Source organism: Dipodomys merriami, unplaced genomic scaffold, assembly GCF_024711535.1.
Source record: "Dipodomys merriami isolate MVZ:Mamm:240054 unplaced genomic scaffold, mDipMer1.0.p SCAF_45, whole genome shotgun sequence".
NCBI classification, from domain to species: Eukaryota; Metazoa; Chordata; class Mammalia; order Rodentia; family Heteromyidae; genus Dipodomys; species Dipodomys merriami.
Genome location: NW_027206013.1, coordinates 4,986,321 through 5,007,197, shown reverse-complemented (window position 1 = coordinate 5,007,197; position 20,877 = coordinate 4,986,321). Strand labels below are relative to the sequence as shown.

General features: G+C 44.7%; 1 protein-coding gene across 2 annotated transcripts in view; it reads left to right on the top strand.

The window, feature by feature from the left end:
• Smarcb1 (SWI/SNF related BAF chromatin remodeling complex subunit B1) overlaps nt 1-20,877 on the top strand; it is a 37,881-nt gene that overhangs the window by 12,301 nt on the left and 4,703 nt on the right. For both annotated transcript variants that reach the window (XM_069994454.1, XM_069994455.1), the window contains exons 4-7: nt 519-656; nt 3,627-3,754; nt 12,473-12,639; nt 15,951-16,141. In XM_069994454.1, the coding sequence (XP_069850555.1) occupies nt 519-656; nt 3,627-3,754; nt 12,473-12,639; nt 15,951-16,141 (624 nt within the window). The remainder of the gene's footprint in view (nt 1-518; nt 657-3,626; nt 3,755-12,472; nt 12,640-15,950; nt 16,142-20,877) is intronic.

The following is a 20,877-nucleotide window of genomic DNA, read 5'->3' as shown; positions in this document are numbered from 1 at the left end:
TGGAAGCTTCCAACCACCTGCTAGATAAAGTCAGATTTTCCTAGAGCCTGGGAGACCCTGTGAATAGGAAATACTCTTTCTTGGTCTTCACCCCTCCTTGGAGTATTCATGGCACTCTTCTCCCTACTATTCCTGTGCCTTGCCTAGATACCCAGTGAACCCTGACTCTGTATAAGGCTCCTTTCTAGATTCCACCCCTCTAGGAAGCCTCTCTCATGTCCTTTCCTTTCATTAAGGATACACTTCTATGTGAGCCATGCCTAGCAGTGTACCATGGTTATAGGTTAGTGGCCAACTCATGGTTTGGGCTTTGTCTAGCACCCTCCTCACCATTCCCCTTGTCCAGGTACTTCTAGGTGCTGTGAGGCACGGGGAACAGTGCTTTACAGACTCAGGCATGCACAGATATCTTCCATAGCAGCTTGAAGCTCAGCAGGGTTGAAGCAGACATCCACAAATCCTACTGGATGGAATTGAACTGCTTCATCTGATGGGATATGTTTGTAATGTCTCCCCAGGGAACAGAAAGCCAAAAGGAACAGCCAGTGGGTGCCGACGCTGCCTAACAGCTCCCATCATCTGGATGCTGTGCCGTGTTCTACCACTATCAACAGGAACCGGATGGGCCGGGACAAGAAGAGAACCTTTCCCCTGTGGTGAGTGTTACCTCACTTGGCCTCTGGGTGGATTCTGCCTCCATTGTACCTCCATTCTTCCCTTTTTTCTCTTCCCAGAGGCACACTCAGGAAAGCCTTGCACTGCTCTGCCTGTTGCACTGATGGCTCTCTCTGCTTTGGTTTCTCACATTCTTCTCCTCACTTCTCTCGTACCCCAGTGGAGCTTCTGGGGACCCAATCCTGAGAGGCCTTTTCTCCACCCTCTATTGCTTCAGCTAGCCATAGCCAATCTGGGAGGTTTCAAGTTCTTAATGGGACTTCTGCTGGGTCACTTCTTAGTGGCTACTAGAACAAGTCACTACAAACTGGTGTGGTGGTGGGAATTTAAAAGATGACTCGTATACCAAAACTTACTGCCTCTTACAGAAGCCTAGATTTATTCTTTCACAGTTCTGGTGCTAGGAGTCTGAAAGCTGCTTAACTGGACCTGAATCAAGGTGTGGGCAGAACTCTATTCCTCTCAAGGCTCCAGAGGAAAATCTTGGTCCTGATCCTCTTGCAGTTTTGGTGGCTTCCTCACGCACTGGCTTATGGCCACATCACTCCAGCGTCTGCCTCTGTGACACATGGCTGCGACACTGTATGTGAAGGTTCCCTGTGTCTCTTTGGAATGACACTGACATAGTTTAGGGCCAGCTGAATAATCTCTCCCAGCATCATTCACTTAGTCACATCTGCACACATGAAGAGATGGTCACAGGTTTGGGGAATGAGGGCATAGTTGTCTTTTGGGCAACATTTTTCAAGCTCTTATCCACATTTTTCTTTGAGGCCCACACTTTCCCCCACATACACACACTTCCCAAACCTCAGCCATGTACCACCTGTAGATTTACTCAGGCCTAAAACCTGGAACTCATTTCAATTCCTTCCTTTTTCCTCATACTATGACTAGTCTCAACAGATTCCCTACTTGCCCAGCCCTCCAAGTCTCTGGATTAGGCCACTCTTGGCCATTGGGTCAAGTGGTAGTCAGGTCTCACTGAGTGTTTGCAGCAGCCCTTCTTCACCTTCCTGCTGTGTTCTCGGTTTTGCAGCCAGCCTGGGCCCCTTTGCTTAGGCAGATCTTGTTATTGCTCTAAGAATCCTCTACACTGCCTGGAGCTGAGGCTGGGGCTCTCTTTGGGACTTCTTCACTCAACATTTTTCATGAACATCACCTCCTGCTGCTGAATTGCCCAGAAGTCTACCTTCCCTCTGCTTAAGTTCATTTCAAGCAGTATTTGCAAGGCTTACTCCCATTTTTCACCCTCCCTCCCTCCCCTTTTCCCTTCCACCTTCCCTCGCTCCTTCCTTCTGTCTTCTTCTTTCTCCCTCCATTCCCCCCCTCTCGGTCTCTTTTTTCCCTTCCCTCTCTTTTCCCTCCATCCTTCTTCCCTTGCTTCGTTCTCTCCCTTCCTCCCTTTTCCTCTCATCTCTGAGTGTCACTAAAACCTCCACCCTTAGAATGGCCACTCCTGTCTCCAGCACTCCCTCTACTTTCCCATCTTGGAGTCCCAGAGCACTCCAGTGCATCTCTCCATCTTTTCCATGCTCTCTGAAAGTAATTTCTCAGCCTTCTCCACATTCCGCAGATGCCCTTGCTTTCCCCTGGCCTCCCAACTTCCCCTCAGACTCAGCCTGCCCATCCCATCTCTTTCCTCTTTGTCCTCTGAAAATACATTACTCCTTTCCTCGGACTCATGAGGTTGCCACAGGAAAGAGTCAGATACTGAAGCCTGAGATGAAGAACCTCTGGCCCTTGGATATATCTGCTACCTTTTTGGAGGCCGCAGGACCTCTCCACAGGGTGATCTGCTCTCTGCCTTCAGGGGATTGTTGCTTCTCCACAGTTCCATTCTGTGTTTCAACTTTTGCTTGAGTATTTTATCTTCTGAAAATGCTCTTCTTGTCCACAGCTCCTGAGAAAATCCCTTCTTTGGGCTTTAAATGTCCCATTGGAGCCTAAGTTTTCCTTTACTGTCCAAGTCTGTAGTTTCCTGGCCCTTCTTGTGCCCATGAAACTGGCAATCGTGCTCTGTTGCACCATTTGCTGCAGACAGACTGACACTTGTTATTTATGCTCTACTTATCCCTATTACAGCCTTGGGACTTCTGCTGGCCTTTTCTGTTCTACCTTACCATTAGGTGACTGGTGCCACTACCCAGCCACTGGTAGCTCATACCTGTAATACTAGCTACTCAAGGAGGCTGAAATCTGAGGATCACTGTTCAAAACCAACTGGGTTAAGAATGTTCCTGAGACTCTTATCTCCAATTAACCATCAGGAACCCAAAGTGGAGCTATGGCTTAGAGAGGAAGGGCACTAGCCTTGAACAAAATTGCTCAGGAACAGCACCCAGGCCTCAAGTTCAAGCCCCATGACTGACCAAAAAAAAGAAAGTATCCTTTCAACCCTGTACTGGTGTCTCTTACCAGTACTAGGAAGATCACAGTTTGAGACCATCCTGAGCATACATATGAGACCCTTTCTCAACCAATATCTAGGTGTTGTGGTATATGCTTGTCATCCTAGCTGTGTGAGAGGTAAAGATGAAAAGAATTGTGGTTCCAGGCCACTCTGGACAAAACCGTTTGAGATTCCATCTCACGAGAAAGTAATTGGGTGTGGTGATGCATGCCTGCCATCCCAAATTTGAGGGAAAGCCTAAAATAAGAAGAGTGTGGTCCAAACATCATGTACCTAGGCAGGAAGCAAGACTATCTCAAAAAAAAAAAAAAAAAAAAAAAAAGGAAAGAGATAAACACTGCAAAGCAAAAGAAAAAAACTGGTGTGACTCAGTGATTGAATGCCAACCTGGAAAACATAAGTCCTGAGTGCTACTGTCCCCTTTAGCTCCTCAGCCACATTTACAATGGACCTACAATGCAGCCAGAAGCTGAGAACTCACATCCTTAGGGTTATAGGCACAGTGGATGGGCTGACAGATGCTGCCATTTCATTTCAGCTTTGATGACCATGACCCAGCAGTGATCCATGAGAATGCATCCCAGCCTGAGGTGCTGGTGCCCATCCGGCTAGACATGGAAATCGATGGGCAGAAGCTAAGGGATGCCTTCACCTGGAATATGAATGGTATGTGGACAGTTGGTCTCCATTGTATCTTATGTGTACATATGTCCCTTTTCCTACCAGCTGCCTGTCAGGTATCCTGGACTTGGCATAAAGAACATTATGCCGTGGTTCTTAAAGATGTAGAGTCTGGGTTCATTCTGGTTCTGCCACTGTTCCCTGCTCCTTTCAGGATGAGCATGTGTCTTAGTCCTTATTCTGGTATAATAGAGTACCTGAGACAAAGTAATGAATAAAGAAAAGAGGTTTATTGTGGTTTGTGATTCCAAAGGCCAGGAAGTCCAAGAGCAGGTGACAGCATCTTTTTAACTGGTAAGGGCTTTTTATTACCTCAACTACTGCGAGAAACCAAATGAAGGATGAACTTGCCTTGTGACAACCTTCTCTTATGATAACTCCACAGGAGTAAGAGAATTCATTCACCAAAGCAAAGCATTTTTCTGCCCACAAGGATGTTGCCCCCATGACTCAATCACCTCTCCTGGCCCCATCTCCCAACCCTGCTTATTAGGAACTAAGCCTCAACATGGATTTTTGGCAACACAAACTACATCTGAGCTATGGCAGCAGTTGGCAATGGTAGAACATGTGTGTCATCCCCAGCACATAGGAGGCTGAAGCAAGAGGACTGAAAGTTCAAGGCCAGTCTGGGTTAAATATTGAGATATCTCAAAAAAGCAAAAAGAAAAGAAAAAAAAGAAAAAGGCAAAACCAAAAATCCCCTGTAGTGCTTCAGGTGCTGTCTTCCATGGAGTGGCTTGGTGGCTCAAGGGGTCTGGCATGGCAAGTCTCTGTAGTACCAGTGACGAAGATGACAAGGATGCTGCTCAGACCCTTTCACCATAACTCCTTTCCAGCCTCGGCTGCTCATGTTTCCTCATGAGCTGCATGTGTGCTGCTTTCTTTTGTCCGCTCACCTCCTTTTTCAGGCATCCTCTCTCTTTAACCCCTAGGCAGATGCCAGCTCTTTTTTGGGCTTCTGTGATCTCAATGTAAGTCTCTTAGCTTATGCTAAGAAAGATTAGCAAGTTCTTTTGGGTTTTGTTTGGGAGTTTGGTTTTTCATTTGTTTCATGTTGGTATGAGGTCTTAAATTCAGGCATTATGTTGAAATTTTAACATTGTGAGCACACAGGTTTAAATAAAATATAGTGTTAAAAATTTTTTTTAAAGTTGGGGGACTAGGAAGGTGGCTCAGTGGTAGAGTGCTTGCATGAGGCCCTGCGTTCATTTCCTCAGCACCACACAAGCAGAAGAAGCCAGAAGTGGTGCTGTGGCTCATGTGGTAGAGTGCTAGCCTTGAGCTGAAGAGCTGAGGGATAGCGCCCAGGCCCAGAGTTGAAGCACCATGACCAACAAAAAAATAAAAAAATAAAAAATTGAGGTATTGTCTTTTAGTTTTTTCACTGAAGGCTGGCACGCTTAACATTTAAGCTACAATTCCACTTCCAGTTTTTTGCTAGTTATTAAAGATAAGAATCTCATAGACTGCCCTGCCCAGGCTGGATTCAAACTGTAGTTCTCAGATCTCAGCCTCTTTAATAGCTAGGATTACAGGCAGCCCCAGCTTTCAAGAAAGTTCTTCCCATGCACGTGTGGGCGCCCCCTCCCCCCCAACCCCCCACCAGTCATGGGGCTTGAACTCTGGGCCTAGGTGCTGTCCCTCAGCTCTTCAGCTCAAGCTCTACCACTTGAGCCACAGCACTACTTCCAGTTTTCTGACTGGTTTATTGGAGATAAGAGTCTCACAGACTTTCCTGCCTCAGCTAGCTTTGGACTATGAACTCAGCCTCCTGAGTAGCTAGGATTTTAGGCATGAGCCACCAGCACCCGGCAAGAAAGTTCTTTATTCATGATGACTCAGTGTAGAATGTTTGTTAGCCAGCAGCATTCTCAGTAGTGTTCACAGCCTGTGGCTTTTATGGATGGCCCAAAGGAATCCTGGAGACAGTTTTCCAGCAAGTACTCAGGTCTCTGCTTGTCATCTGGGCTCCATACATGTTGCGGGGTGCCTTTGGGCAACACCAGGGTACAGTGGCTAGGGTACATGTTGGTCAGGTGATCATATCTATCCACACTAAGCTGCAGAATAAAGAACAAGTGACTGATAACATGCACAGGTCCAAGGTCAAATTTGCTGACCACCAGATCTACATCTCAAACAAGTGGGGCTTTACCAAGTTTAATGCAGATGAGTTTGACAACATAGATGATTAATGGCTCACCCTGATTTCTGTGGATTCAGATATATCCCTAATCATGGCGTCCTGTTTAAATGGCAAGCCCTGTAATTAGTGGACTTTTTTTTCTTGCAAAACTAGGAATAGAACCCATAGCCTTATTCATATTAAGCAGTTATATCCCAACCTTCTATCTGACTTGATGCTCATACTTACATGCAGACAAAAAGAAGTGGGTATTTTTGAGGGGTAGTTCACTTTGCTTTGCTTTTTGGGTTTTTGTTATTTTTTGCTTCATTTATTGATACTGCACCTAGGTTGCCTAGGTTGGTCATGAACTTGAAGAAATCTTTCTGCCTCAGCTACTGGGGTGCTGGGGTTATAGTTATGTGCCATCATGCACAGTGTGAATATCACTTTAAAATGGATAGAAGTTGAGGGAAGAACTGGGAAAGAGCGAGGGAAGGGGTGACACTGTCCAAAAAGAAATGTACTCCTTACCTGACTTACGTAACTGTAATTCCTCTGCACTTCACTTTTATAATAACAATAAAAAATAAGATGGATATAAGTTTAAAACTGCCAGAATCTCACTGCTAATGATTTTCTAGTCACTTCATGTGTAAATATTAGCATAATTATAGTGCTAGTAATTTGAGGGTTTTTCCTTAATGGTAAGTCTCTTGTTTCTTTCATAATTGGTGTGGAATTTCTGTTAGTTGAGCTGCCTTACTTTGTTGAAACTCCCTGCTGTTAACAGCTACATGTCAGCTAACATCCTTACCTACAGCATTTTTCTTCCAAAGGGGATTTCCTAAAGAGAGTGAGCAGTTACTGATATATAGCTGCCTTGAGCTTTCCAGAAGGATTAGGCTACTTTCTTTGGTCATCTCCAGATACCTGGTGTGTCAAGCCCACATCCAAGGGCCTCTGTTCAGCCCAAAGAGCCAAGTGCCTGTTCTCCAGGACCCATGAGTGATATATGGGTGAGAGAGGACATTGGCAAGAGGTGCTGGGAGGTTGTATTGAGGGTAGATATGTTAGGTCCAGTTCATTGATGACACCTAGTACTGGGATAGGGAAGTCGTAACTACCAGGCCATCATTGGTACTGTACATCATCTGCTATCTTTGCTTACTTGGCCTGTATCATGGCTACTTGTTAATTCATCTCTCCACCTTTAGTTTTAGCTCCTTGCAGTAAGGGACGCTGTTTTGGTTTATTTGTTTTATTGCCTTGCTATGCTGGTAGTTTATTTCTGATAACTTGGTTATAAAGATAATGTGGATTTTTCAGCACTAAATAGATACAAGTTTCAGAGGTCTGTTGTTAATCAGCATCATCAGTTTCAATAAAACATGTTTTTTGGGGGGTATCCATAACTCATACTTGTGATGCTAGCAACTCTGGAGGCTGAGATATGAGGATTATGGTTCAAAATCAGACACTGTTATCTTCAGTTAATAAACAGAAAAGCTGGAAGCAAAACTATGGTTCAAGTGGTAAAACACTAGCCTTGAGCAAAAAAAAAAAAAAAAGTAAAAAATAAGGGCTGTACATCACTCAGGCCCTGAGTTCCAGCCCTCGTACTGGCTCAAAAAACAATAAAAACATTATTTCATGTTTATGGAGGAGAAATATTTCCTGATTAAGTAGACACTTATATAGACAGATTCATTCTAAGAAGCTTAATATTGAAACATTTCATTTAGAAGTCTCTACCTTTTTCAATTTGCTATAGCCCATATTCACTGAGTAAAACTTGAACTGAGCTAGGTGCCCGCAGCTCACACCTATAATCTTAGCTACTCAGGAGACTGAGATCTGAGTATCATAGTTCACAGCCAGCCTGGGCAAGAAAACCCATGAAACTCTTTTATCTCTCGTTAATAACTAAAAAGCTGGAAGTGGAACTTCCAAGTGGTAGAGTCCCAGCCTTAAGTGCAAAAGCTCAGCGACAGTGCTGAGCTTTTTTTTTTTTTTTTTGTACTGGTACAAAAAAAAAAACAAAAAAAAGCGACTCCAAACTTGTATTGATCATTAGGACCCAATTTATTTAAAGATTCTTGGTAACTTTTCCTGCAACCATTCATAGAATGTTGCTAGTACTTACTTGTACCCTCACCCTATTTAGAAGGAATGTAAGGTAAGTGCCATAAGAACACTTGGAACAGAAGACTAATTTAAATTCAGAAGTGGTTAGGGGGAAAAAAAAAAAGCAAAAAAAGGGGCTGGGAAGGTGGCTCAGTGGTATAGATAGTGCTTGCCTTGCATGCATGAGGCCCTGGGTTCGATTCCTCAGCACCACATAAGCAGAAAAAAAAAAAGTGGTTAGGGAAAAAAACTGGATAAAAGGAGAAAATATGCTGGGTGCCTGTGGCTCACACCTGTAATCCTAGCTACTCCAGAGGCAGAGATCTCAGGGTAGCAATTTAAAGCCAGCCGGGCAGGAAAGTTTGTGAGACTCCAGACAAAAAACCAAGATTCCAGGATTGGAACTGCATCTCAAGTTGTAGAACACTAACCTTGAGAAAGAAAAGCTCAGGGACAGTGCCCAGACTGAATGCAAGCCCTAGGACCAGTACACACACACACATTAAGTCACACACACACATTAAGTCACACACACACACACACTCAAATTAAGTATAAACATGCATAGGAAATCCTGAACTATTCCATACCAGCATATCAATACTATTCTGTCCAGAGATAAAATATTCCTCCCTTTGCTTTTTTGTATTTTTTGAAACAGTTATTTGTGAAATAAATAGTTCTGAGGAAGAATAGCTACTAAATGCTCAGAGTTAGAAATCCAAGAAGCCAAGCCCAGCAGTTAGGATCTGAAATCCATGAGGTAACCATGGTAGCCAGGTGACCATGACCGAGTCTAGAGGTGAAGCACAGTTCTCTTATTTTCCCGTTGGAATGTCTTTCATCGACCTGTTTCCTGTGTGATTATAAATAATAGGTTTCTATAATTACCTTCCACAATAGCAAAATACTGCTAGGAATTTTGAATCTGAATTGCTATGTAACTATTTTGTAGTTATATATTACTGAAGATAGATTAGAAATCAAGAACTTCTATAGAAAAAAAAATTTTTTTTAATGAAAAGAAAAAAACCCATCTAGCTGGGTGCCGGTGGTCATCCTAGCTACTTACTTAGGAGGCTGATATCTGAGGATTGTGGTTCAAAGCCAGTCCAGACAGGAAAGTCCATGAGCTACATCTCCAATTAACCACCAGAACACTGGAAGTGGCGCTGTGGCTCAAAGTGGTAGAGCACAAGCATTGTGTTACAGAGCTCAGGGACAGTGCCCAGGCCCAGAGTTCAAGCTCCATGACCCCCCCCCCCATAAAAGCAATAGTACTGCAATTGATGTGTGTGTGTGTGTGTGTGTGTGTGTGTGTGTGTGTGTGTGTGTGTGTGTGTGTGTACTAGTGCCAGGTCTTGAACTCAAGGCCTTGTACTCCAGCTCAGCTTGCTCATGGCTGGCATGCTTAGCCATGCCTGCAGTCCAGCTTTTTGCTGGCTAATTAAAGATGGAGTCTCACAGACTCTTCTTCCTGGGCTAATTTCAAGTCATGATCTCCAGGTCTCAGTCTCAGTTTCAGCTAGGATTACAGGAATGAGTCAGTGTTATAGGTTTGAGCCAAATTCAATTCAATGGAAGAAAGCCTTCTTTTGTTGTTGTTGTTTGTTTCTAGACAGGGTCATTGTGTAGCTTGGGCCTGTAACTAACAATCCCCTGCCTAGGCTTCTCAAGGGGTGGGATTACAGGCATGTTTCCCCGAGCCCAGCAAAGATAATCCCTTTGAACAAAGTGATGCTGGAGCAGTTGAATATCCATAGATAAATAAGTAAGTGAACTTTGACTTAAACCTTACATGTTATGTAAAAATAAAGTAAAAATGAATTAAATATAAGCCCGGTGCCAGTGGCTAACGTTTATAATCCTGGCTACTCAAAAGAGACCAGGATTTGAACTGAGATCTAAGGATCTCAGGTCAAAGATAGCCAAGGCACACTCTTTTCTTTTCTTTTCTTTTCTTTTTAATATTGGTCATGGGGCTTGAATTCAGGGCATGGGCACTGTCCCTGAGCTTCTTTTTGCTCAAGACTAGTGCCACTTCTGCCTTCTTCTGAGTGTTTATTGGTGGTAGGAGTCTCACAGACTGTCTTGACTGGACTGACTTTGAGATTTCAGGTGTGAACCACCATCAGCTTGTAAGACTGTTGTGTACAATTAACTAGCAATAAAAACCAGAAGTGGACTTGCTCTATCCTTGAGCAAAAAAGCTTAGGAACAGCGCCCAGGCCCTGTGTTCAAGCCCCAGGGAACCCCCCCCTTGCCCCCCACAAAAAAGGAAAGAAATGTAAGATTTAAATGTAAAACACAAACTCTATATATCTGTGGGGGAAAAAACATAGGAAATTTGGGGTATTGAACACTAGAGAAAAAAACTTTTATACACTAATAGCACTATCTATAATAGGAAATATTGAACATTGGAATTCATCAAAGCCTTGCCTTCAGAAGTTCTTTTTTTTAATTTTCTTAAATATTTTAATTGTTATTATAAAGGTGATGTGCAGAGGGTTACAGCTAAATAAGTTAGGTTACATTTCTTTTTGGACAGTGTTACCCCTTCCCTTTGGAAGTTCCTTTTTAAAAGACAAGCTGCAGAATAAGCAAAAATAAGTTGGGAACCATATACCTGATAATGGATTACAGTCTAGAACATAAGGAACTTTTAAAACTCAGCATTAAAAAAGTGAATCCAATTAGAACAAACAGACAAGAAGACACCCTGAAATAGACACACATACGGCAAGTAAAAATAGAAAAGATGTTCTACATTATTAGCCATTAAAGAAATGCTAATTTGATCTATAATAAAAAGTATGCCAATAAAAAGTAGTGGATATGATCCCAGTGTCAGGAGAATTATGGGATTATGGCCATCTTGGGTTATAGTTGAGACCCTGTCTCCAAAACAAAACAAAAAGTAGTGAGAACAGATATTTGTGAGATTGTGGAAGAATTGGGTCACTCACACAGTGCTAATGTAATGTAAATGTCTCAGCTGCTCTGGAAAACAATGTCAGTTTCTTTTAAAAACTAAGCATGCAGCTACCATATGACCCAGCAGTTGCATTTCTTGGGCATGTGGCTCCGAGAAAAGAAGACTCTCTTGCTACTTAGGAAGGAGAGATAGGAGGATCTCAATTTGAGGTCAGTCAGGGCTAAAACACTAAAAAATAAAAGTGATTTTGTGACTCAAATATTTGAGTACCTGCCTGCAAGTGCGAGGCGCTGAGTTTTCACTAAATCTAGACACAAATGTTTATAGCATTTTTATTTGTAATCAGAAACTGGAAACCTCCTAGATATCCTTCACTGGGTAAATAGTTAAATAGAATGTGATTTCTCCATAGTGTGAAATTCTGTGTGTAATAAAAAGGCAGGGACAACCTGGATGGCTAGAGAATTTTATTGAATGAAGAAAGGAAATTTACAGAAGTATACATGCCATATAATTCTATTTATATAACATTGTGGGGGTGTTTTTGGTTTTGGTTTCTTGTGCCAGTCCTGGGGCTTGAACTTAGAGTCTGGGCACTGTCCCTGAGATATTTGTCTAAGGCTAGTGCTCTACCACTTGAGCCACAGTGCCACTTCCAGTATTTTAGTGATTAAGGAAAGTCTCTTTTTTTTTATTGTTAGGTTTGGGATAGGGTTTTGCTTTGTGCGGGTTGGGCCTGAACTGTGTGATACTCTCCATTTGTGTGATACTCTCCATTGATGCAGATGAAATTTCACCAATTTCCTTTGCACATTCACATGTGCATGTGTACATACGCATGCACGCGCACACACATGCCAGTACTGGGCTTGAACTCAAAGCCTGGGCACCATAGCATAGCTTCTTTGCCCAAGTCCGGTATTTTACCACTTGAGCCACAGCTCTACTTCTGACATTTTGGTGGTTAATTGGAGATAGCATCTCACAGACTTTCCTGCCTGGACTGGCTTTGAACTTCAGTCCTCAGATCTCAGCCTCCTGAGTAGCTAAGATTACAAATGGTGAGCCATTGACACCCAGCTCACAAAATTTCTGCCTAGGTTAGTAGCAAACTGTAATCCTCCATCTCTGTCTCCCACAAGAGCTAGGATTGCAGGCTTGAGCTACATCAAGGAGCTATATAACATCCTTGAAATGGGTTCTAGATTAATGAGGAGGTGAGAGTGGAAATGGGATGGTTATAAAAGGGCAAGGTAAGAGATCCTGCCCTGGTAGAAATGCCCTAGATCCTGGTTAGGAGATTGTTAAAAGGCTCCTTCATCATGAGGGGACTAGGTCCTGGGGATAAGGGCTAGCAGAGAAGGATGCTTTGTCATTTGCTTTCTCCTCCATCCCCAACATCTGAAAGCGGTCCATGTATGCCTGTAGGGGGAGGTCTGGCAGAAGTGGAAGGGACTGATCCTAATGAATGAGGCTCTGCAATGTGGTGATGCTTCTTTCCTGATTTCAGAGAAGCTGATGACCCCTGAGATGTTTTCAGAAATTCTCTGTGATGACCTGGATCTGAACCCATTGACATTTGTACCTGCCATTGCCTCTGCCATCAGACAGCAGATTGAGTCCTACCCTACAGACAGCATTCTAGAGGACCAATCCGACCAGCGTGTCATCATCAAGGTAGATGGCGGGAGAGAAATATATTATTGTGGTGCTCAGGGATAGTGAGGTCTTAGCAGAAGCCTACCTTTAGGTCCATGACAGAATTCACTGGGAAATGTAGTGGAATTTTGATAAGAATCTATCTGTAAACTGCTTTGGGTATATTGATATTTTAACACTGTTATGTCCATTCTAGACTTGTAATCCATGGATGTGAGCTCTTTCTCTAGTCATTTCTTTCAGCAATGTTGAATAAGTAGATTTTAGGGTATAGTTTTTTTCACTTGTGTATTTTATTTTATTTTTTTTTTCCTTTTCGTGCTGATACCAAGACTTGAACTCTCTGGGCCTTCCTTTCTTCCTCAAGTTTACTGCTCTGCCATACATACTTTTTGCTGGTTAATTGGAGATAAGTCTCAAAGCTTTGAGGTTGTCTTTGAACTCTGATTTCAGTCTCCTGCGTAGGCAGGATTACAGGCATGAGCCACTCTTGTCCAGCTTTGTTTAGAACTTGTTTAGGTTTTTTGAGTTGGTGTTCATAAAAAGATTTTAGTGTGTGTTTTTGCTTTCCTAAAGTATTGGGCTGATTTTGTTCTCTTCTGCTTTCTTGGGAGAATTTGAAAAGTTATTTTTAAATGTTTGTTAGAATTCATCCATGAAATCACCAGATCTAAGGCTTTTATTTCTCTGGAGATTTGGGGTGCCTGATTCTGTTCTCTTGCTAATTAACACTTAGGAAACAAATATGAATTTGTTTTCTTTAAGCCATGTCAGATTTAAACCATGACCAGCTAACATGGAAAGGGTGTGAAGGAAAGGGATATCAGGAAAGAGAAGTAGGAAGAGGACCTGTGGCATGTGTTGCTTTGTACCCTCAAACACAGCTCTAGAGGACAGCCGTGTGAGCTTTATGGTATTTGCTTTATGATCTTTGGCACTTGTGGTTAGGATATAAAATTAGCTCTGCATAGCTATGAGGTTGGGCAGAGTTATCTGTCATGTATACTGGCTTTGTAATTCTGACAGTGCATATTCAGCCAGCTTCCTAACATTTTCTCAGAATTGAGCACCAGGTTTTTATTCGTTTGTGCTGGTGTTGGGGCTTGAACTCAGGCCTGGGCATTGTCCATTAACTTCTTTGTTCAAAGCAAGGCTGGTGCTCTACCACTTGAGTCATAGTTCCACTTCAGGCTATTTGGTGGTTAGTTAGAAATAAGAGCCTCACAGACTTTTCCTGTCCCAGCTGGCTTCAAACCACAATCCTCAGATCCCAGCGTCCTGAGTAGGGTTTTTGTTTTGTTTTGAGATTTGTTTGTTTTTTTTAGCTTAGCTGGGCTCATGAGTTAGTCACACAGGAAATTATCTAACAGCTGCAAATCTTTCATGGGCTACCATCTGCTCTTCCCTTAAGTATAGGGTTCCCAGTAATTCTCATGTATCTGTAATCCTCTCCTGTGGGGTGGCATTGGCTGGTAGGCTCTTGGGAGACTGGGCACAGGACAAATACAGCTGACTCAGGGAACTCTGTGCTGCATGGGACAGTGCTGTGTTCAATCAAGCCAGAGGTGACTCACCTTGTAGCTGAGGAACTGATGTTCACACTTAAGTTTTCCCCCACACGTGGCACTTGGCAGAGCTAAGTGTTATCTGAGGATGTTCTTCTTTGTCTTGATCCTGAACACAGTGGAGTGTCCCTTGCAGAAAACAGTGCTGAGCGACCTTTTCAGATCCCTTTGGCATTGCTGGGCTAAAGCCCAGGCCTGGCTACCTTTACTAGGGCAACTGGCCCCACACTTGCTGCCCACTTGCTGGGGGCATCTTGGCCCACCCTAGTCTCTGTGAACTCCCCTGCACCCAGCCTTACCACATCAGCTCTTTATATTGCTGTGTCTGTCACTTGCCCATGATCCTCTCCTCCAGGGAGCCATATGCCTACATCTAGGTGATTGACTTCTTCCTAAAAGGATACCTCCCTAGGAGGTCTTCTCTACTACTTTGCTTCACCCTGAAGTACTTAAGTCTGTCCCACACCATGTGCTTACTTGTTAGTATCTGTCTTCCCATTAGGTCAAAGTATCACTATGAGTTTGAGTTCTCAGACTCATATGTCTGCCTCAGCAAGTGTATACTACCAGGTATGGCAGCTGGTCCAGGCAATTCAGTTTTGTTTTGTTTTGAGGTTATGGGAATAGACCCTAATGCCTGCTAGGCAAGTGCTGTACTACTGAATGACTTACTCAGATCTTGATTGTTTTTGAGATAGTATCTCACTATTGTCGGTTGTAGGGCTTGAACTCTGGGACAGCTGGGTGCTGTCCCTGAGCTCTTCAGCTCAAGGCAAACGTTCTACCACTTGAGACATTGCATTACTTCTGGTTTTCTGGTGGTTAATTGGCGATAAGAGTGTCATGGACTTTCCTGCCAGGGCTGGCTTTGAACTAAGATTCTCAGATCTCAGCTTCCTGAGTAGCTAGGATTACAGGCATGAGCCACCAGCAGCCAGCCATAAGATTTTTTATTTATTTATTTATTTTTGTCAGTTGTGGGACTTGGACTGTGGGCATGGGAGCTGTCCTTCAGCTCTTCTGCTCAAGGCCAATGCTCTACCACTTGAGCCACAATGCCACTTTCAGTTTTCTGGTGGTTAATAGTAGATAAGAGTCTCACGCACTTTCCTGCCCGAGTGGCTTTGAACCTCCATCCTCAGATCTCAGCCTCCTGAGTAGCTAGGATAATAGGCGTGAGCCACCAGGCACCCAGCCATAAGATTCTTTAACTAGCAAAAAAAAACAGAAGTAGCTCAAGCGGTAGAATGCCATGCTTGAATATAAAAGACAGTACCTGGGCCCTAAGTTCAAACACACACACACACACACACATACACACACACACACACACACACACACACACACACACACACACACACGAAGCAAGGACATGGTGATGGCTTAAGTTAGTCTCAGGGACAGTCTCTGACAAGGAACACTTGAGCTGAATCCTGTCTGGTCAACACAGTAACATTAAGGCTAATTGCCTCGATCAAAGGGTAAGAAAGAGTCACTGGTCAGTATGGGGAAACGAGGAAGATGGGGATAGAGGTAAGGTGTACTCAGGTGTCCCTGGAGCCCCTGTGGCAACACTAGGAGGTTTACAAGGCCGGTCTTGGGGATGGCAACTGGATGGAAGGACGGGCAGCCGTCCCAATTCTAACTCCTGAGTTGTGCTTAGCAACTACAGCCGTAGACTGGGTTGTCCCCACCTTTTTGCAGCCTGGCTGTGCTGGGGTGGCCTTGTCCTTTCTCATCTGAGTGTCTTGGCTCTTGCTGCAGCTGAATATCCACGTGGGAAACATCTCCCTGGTGGACCAGTTTGAGTGGGACATGTCGGAGAAAGAGAACTCACCGGAGAAGTTTGCCCTGAAGCTGTGCTCAGAGCTGGGGCTGGGCGGGGAGTTTGTCACCACCATCGCTTACAGCATCCGGGGACAGCTGAGCTGGCATCAGAAAACCTATGCTTTCAGGTAGGATGGCACACGCGTCTACATCTCTTCCTTCCTTGTTCCTCTACCAGCCTCCTCTGGGAAAAGACTTCTGTCTGTGGGAGCTGCGATATTTTTGCAGTTCTTGGGCTTCATGGTAACCAGGCTGTGACCTGTTCATTGGCTCTGGGCTCTTGTCAGCAGGGCTCTCCTGTCACAGGAAGTATTGCAGCTAAAGAAGTGGCACATTGAGAGCACTGAGTATGATCCTAGCAGACTCAATATTCTGACAGTGAAACCTTGCCTTCGTTGTCCCCAAGTCCTCAGTCTTCCCAGGGCCACCCTGAGGCCCTCCCATCCTTCCTCCACACAGCAGCGCTTCCCCAGCCTGCATATATTCTGTCCTTTGTCTGTACTCTTGGCCTAGCCTTTCCTCCTCCACACCTAGATTCTCCCTCTGTTTTATTTTTTGTTTGTTTGTTGCAGTAGATAGTAGGGCTTGAACTCAGGGCCTGGGGGCTGTCTCTTTTAGCACTACTTACAGCTTTTTGTTGGATAACTGGATATCAGAGTCTCCTAACTTTTTGCTCAGGTTGGCTTTGAACCATGATCTTCAGATCTCAGCCTCCTGAGTAGCTAGGATTACAGGGGTGAGCCCACCCATGCTTGGCTCTTTATCTGTTTTAAACAAGAGTACCCCAGCTTGGGTACCTGTATTCAGAGAACATTTGGTGACCATAATGTGAGACTGCCATATTGGATACTGAGGAAAAGATCAGGTCACACTGACCTACCTGCAGCTGAATACATGAAGTATGAACAGAATCTCCTAGAACAGCCTTTCCCCTTGAAAAGAAAACACAAACAAAAGAACTTTCTGTTCTGGGGCACTCTGAGATGACTCTGAACTTAGCCACCTCATCAAGCCTGCAAGAATAGGAAGCCCTGTAGTTTCTGGTACATTCCTCTGCCTGTCCTTTCTGGTTGGGATGATTTGCAGAGATGGAATGCCACCAAGTATTCCTGTACCAAGAGCAGGATACTGGGAAGGATTGTGCCCTCAGACTGTCATCATTTACGTTGTACTCCAGACGGACCGTCTACAGTGTTTAGGAGGAGCAAAAACAAAGGTCTTTGTGGCAGTTCAAAGAGCTTGTTAGTAGGTTTATGTCTCCGCTGGCTTTCCCAGACATCCCAAGAGACAGTGTTCTTGGCACTTCCTGTAAATCTGAGCAAGAGAAAATGAAGCACAGCCACAGGGTACAAGGCCCCTAGCCTGGGAAACAGCTGCACCCCTGGGCCCCAATACTTGCTGTGCTCATGAGTCACCTGCTGTGACCCCTCTGGCAGTCCTGCTGGCTGATGGTTCTGCTTCCAAGTCCTAGTGTCTGTCTTGCCCATGGGTATAGCCGGGGTGTGTGTACTCCCATATGGAGCTAAGGCCAACAGGCTTGAGAGACAGTCTAGGTTGACCTTGGTCCCCAGAAGCAGCGGCATCGTACAGGCTTTGCCAGTGGCCTTGACATCGAGCACTCTCTCATAGATGTTAGTCCAAAGGGAACCCATTTTTCAGACTTACCGGCAGTAGGTGGTAGCTTGTTGCTCCCAATAACTAGACGCTAAGCTGTTGACCTTCATGTGGCAGCTGCTTTCCTTTGGTCACCGGCACTCTGAGCAATATTCCCCTGCTTAGTGACCACTTACTGAATTCCATGTTTGGACTGAAAGTGGCACAGACCTTGGCCACTGTCTCCACTGCCAGCGTGCAGCTTTCAAGTCCTTGGGAATAAAGGCTAGGCTACTCTGCCAAAGACTTGAACAAACACACGTGCCCTTCACAGTGGGTGGCCTGGGGACCTGTTAGGGTCCCAAGAACTTTCTTTGGCATTAGAAGGGCAAACTTATGTCTGTCCAGTCTATGATGTGGGCCATTGCCATTTGGTCAGCCATTATACTCGCCATATAAGGAGATCCAGCAATGACAGTTCAGGAACTTTAGGCCGGAGGCTGGCTCCCTTCCGGACTTTACAGTTTAGGGAACAGAACTATGGCTCACTGTGGCAAGGTAAGGGACCAGAACTTGTGTTTCTGACCCTAATTCTTCCCACAGTCCCACCCCACCCCTCACAGACTAGAATGAGAGATGGGACTTGAACTGAAGGCCTGGGCACTGTTCTGAGCTCTTTCACTCAAGGCTAGCACTCTGCCACTTTAAACCACAGTGTCACTTGCATAAGATTTTTTTTTTTTTCCTTTTGCTTATGTGGTGCTGAGGAATCGAACCCAGGGCCTCAGGCATGCAAGGCAAGCGCTCTACCACTGAGCCACCTTCCCAGCCCCTGCATAAGATTTTTTAAGGAAACCACTGTTTGTCCTGAAGGCCTGGTAGTTCCTCCATAAGAAAAGAGGCTGACTCAGAGTCCTGACCTGCTCTCTCTGCCATGCACTGTGCATGACAACTGCCCAACCATGTGACTCCTTAGAGTCCTGACAGGGAAAAGTGGCTCATACTTTTAATCCTAGTGGTTTGGGTGGTATAGATCAGGAGCATTATAGTTTGAGGGCAGCTAGGAGGAAAAGTTATCAAGACCCCCATCTCAGCCAATAAAAGGTTGAGCATGGTAGCATACCTCTCAATGGAAAATGTAAGTAGAAGGACCAGAGGATCATGGTCTAGGCTGGCCAATTCAAAAAACAAGACCTTAGCCAAGCATCTGTGGCACACATTTGTGTCTTAGCTAAGAGACTAAGATCTGAGAACCATGGTTTGAAGCCAAGCTCCAGGCAGGAAAGTCCAGGAGACTTATATCTCTAATTGAACACCAAAAGCCAGAGGTAGAGGTATGTCTTAAGTGGTACAACGCTAGTGCCTTGAGCACAGAAACTCAAGGACAGCATCCAGGCTTTGAATTCAAACCCAGGACTGGCGTGTACACATGCACACGCATGCGCATACACACACACACAACACACATACGGGGGACATAGGTCCCCCATAGCCAAGGCCCTAAGTTCAAATCCTAGTGCCACCCAAAATTACATTCTAGCCTCAATCCCCTCACTTGGAAGTGCTTTGAATGCCCTGTAATCATGCAAGACTTTTTCCAGTTGGAGCCCAGTACCTGAGGCATTGTTGTATCCACAGTGAAGTCGGACAGACAAGTCTAACAGGAAGCTTGAGAGAAAAACAGGCATGTGACAATCTTGTTACTCTAGGCTCCTAGAGGACAACTGGACCAAAGTGGCATTCAGACATCTTAGAGCCAACTGAATGGGGACAGAGGGCCTGTGACAAGAAGTCACAATGTGGAAAGAGCCTTGCTGGGGTGGGGCTGGGCTAGGCACACGGGCCCCTCTGAAAATAGTACCTAGCAAAGGTACTGGCACTTTCTCTGGGTCACCCTTGTGCCCTATACCAGGGAATAGAGAATACAGCACCATCTCTCAGGGACACATGGCACCACTGCTCTGTGACCCCCTGACACACCAGAGGAGAGGTAGCGGGGATTGGTATTGCCCTTAGGGTGAAGTTGGGCATTGTCGGAGCTGGCTGGGATCTGAAGGGCAATGGTAGGGCAGGCACTGCCTGAGGCTGGGCAGTTCTGTCCTGCCTGGGGAGCTCCTCAGCATATGTCCCTGCCAGGATCCTAGGCTGAAGGTTAAGTCAGACTGATGGGAGAGACAAAGACAATGTCCCTCGGCTGGTGCAGGCCTAGGAATTACGTTGGGAGAGGAGTCTACATGGATTGGTTGGGTTGCGGACAGTATACCTAAAGATCTGCCCACCAGCCTGACTTGATGTCATGGCTTGTTTATAACAGCCTTCCTGAGGAATAATTCACAGACCATACTACTTACTCATTTATTATATTTTGTAGTGCTGGGGATCCAGCCTAGGCCCTTTGTGCATACTAGGAAAATACTCTCCTGTTGAACTACGTCACCAGCCACCCCTGCTTCATTTAAAGTGCCCAAGTCACTAGTATTTAGCATATTCAGAGCTGTGCAGCCATCGCCATAGTCAAATTTAGGATACTCCAAAAGGAAATTCCATACCCCTTAACTTTCACTCTGCTTTCCCACAAATCTCCCAACCCTAGTCTACTTTCTACCAATAGACTTGCCAATTCTGAGCACATTATAACTGAAGTCATATTCCATGGCCTTTATGACTAACTTCCTAACATGTTTTCAAGGGTCATGCATGTTGTAGCAGAGATCAGAACTGCATTCTTTCTAGGGCTGAGTAGTATTCTGTTGCTTGGATAAAACACTTGTTTCTTCATTGGTAACTGGACTTTAGGGCTGTTTCCACTTTTTGGCTATTTTGAATAAACCTAAGAGCGTTTGTCTTAAGTTTTTGTTTGAACACCTGTTTTCACTTCTCTTGGTTATATACCTGGGAATAGAATTGCCAGATCATGATAACTCTGTTTAGAAGAATAGCCAACTTGGTTTTCAAAGTGGTTCTACCATTTCCAAATTCTTACTAATTTTTTTCTTGTCTTCTTTCCTTTCCTTTATTTCCCCCCTGCTGCCTTTTTTTTCTTTTTTGTCCATTGTGGGGCTTGAACTCTGGCCCTGGGCACTGTCCCTCAGCTCTTCAGCTCAAGGCTAGCACTCTACTGCTTGAGCCACAGCGCCACTTCCAGTGTTCTGGTGGTTAATTGGAGATAAGAGTCTCATGCACTTTCTTGCCTGGGCTGGCTTTGAACCGTGATCATCAAATCTCAGCCTCTTGAGTAGCTAGGATTACGTGTATGAGCCACCAGCACCCG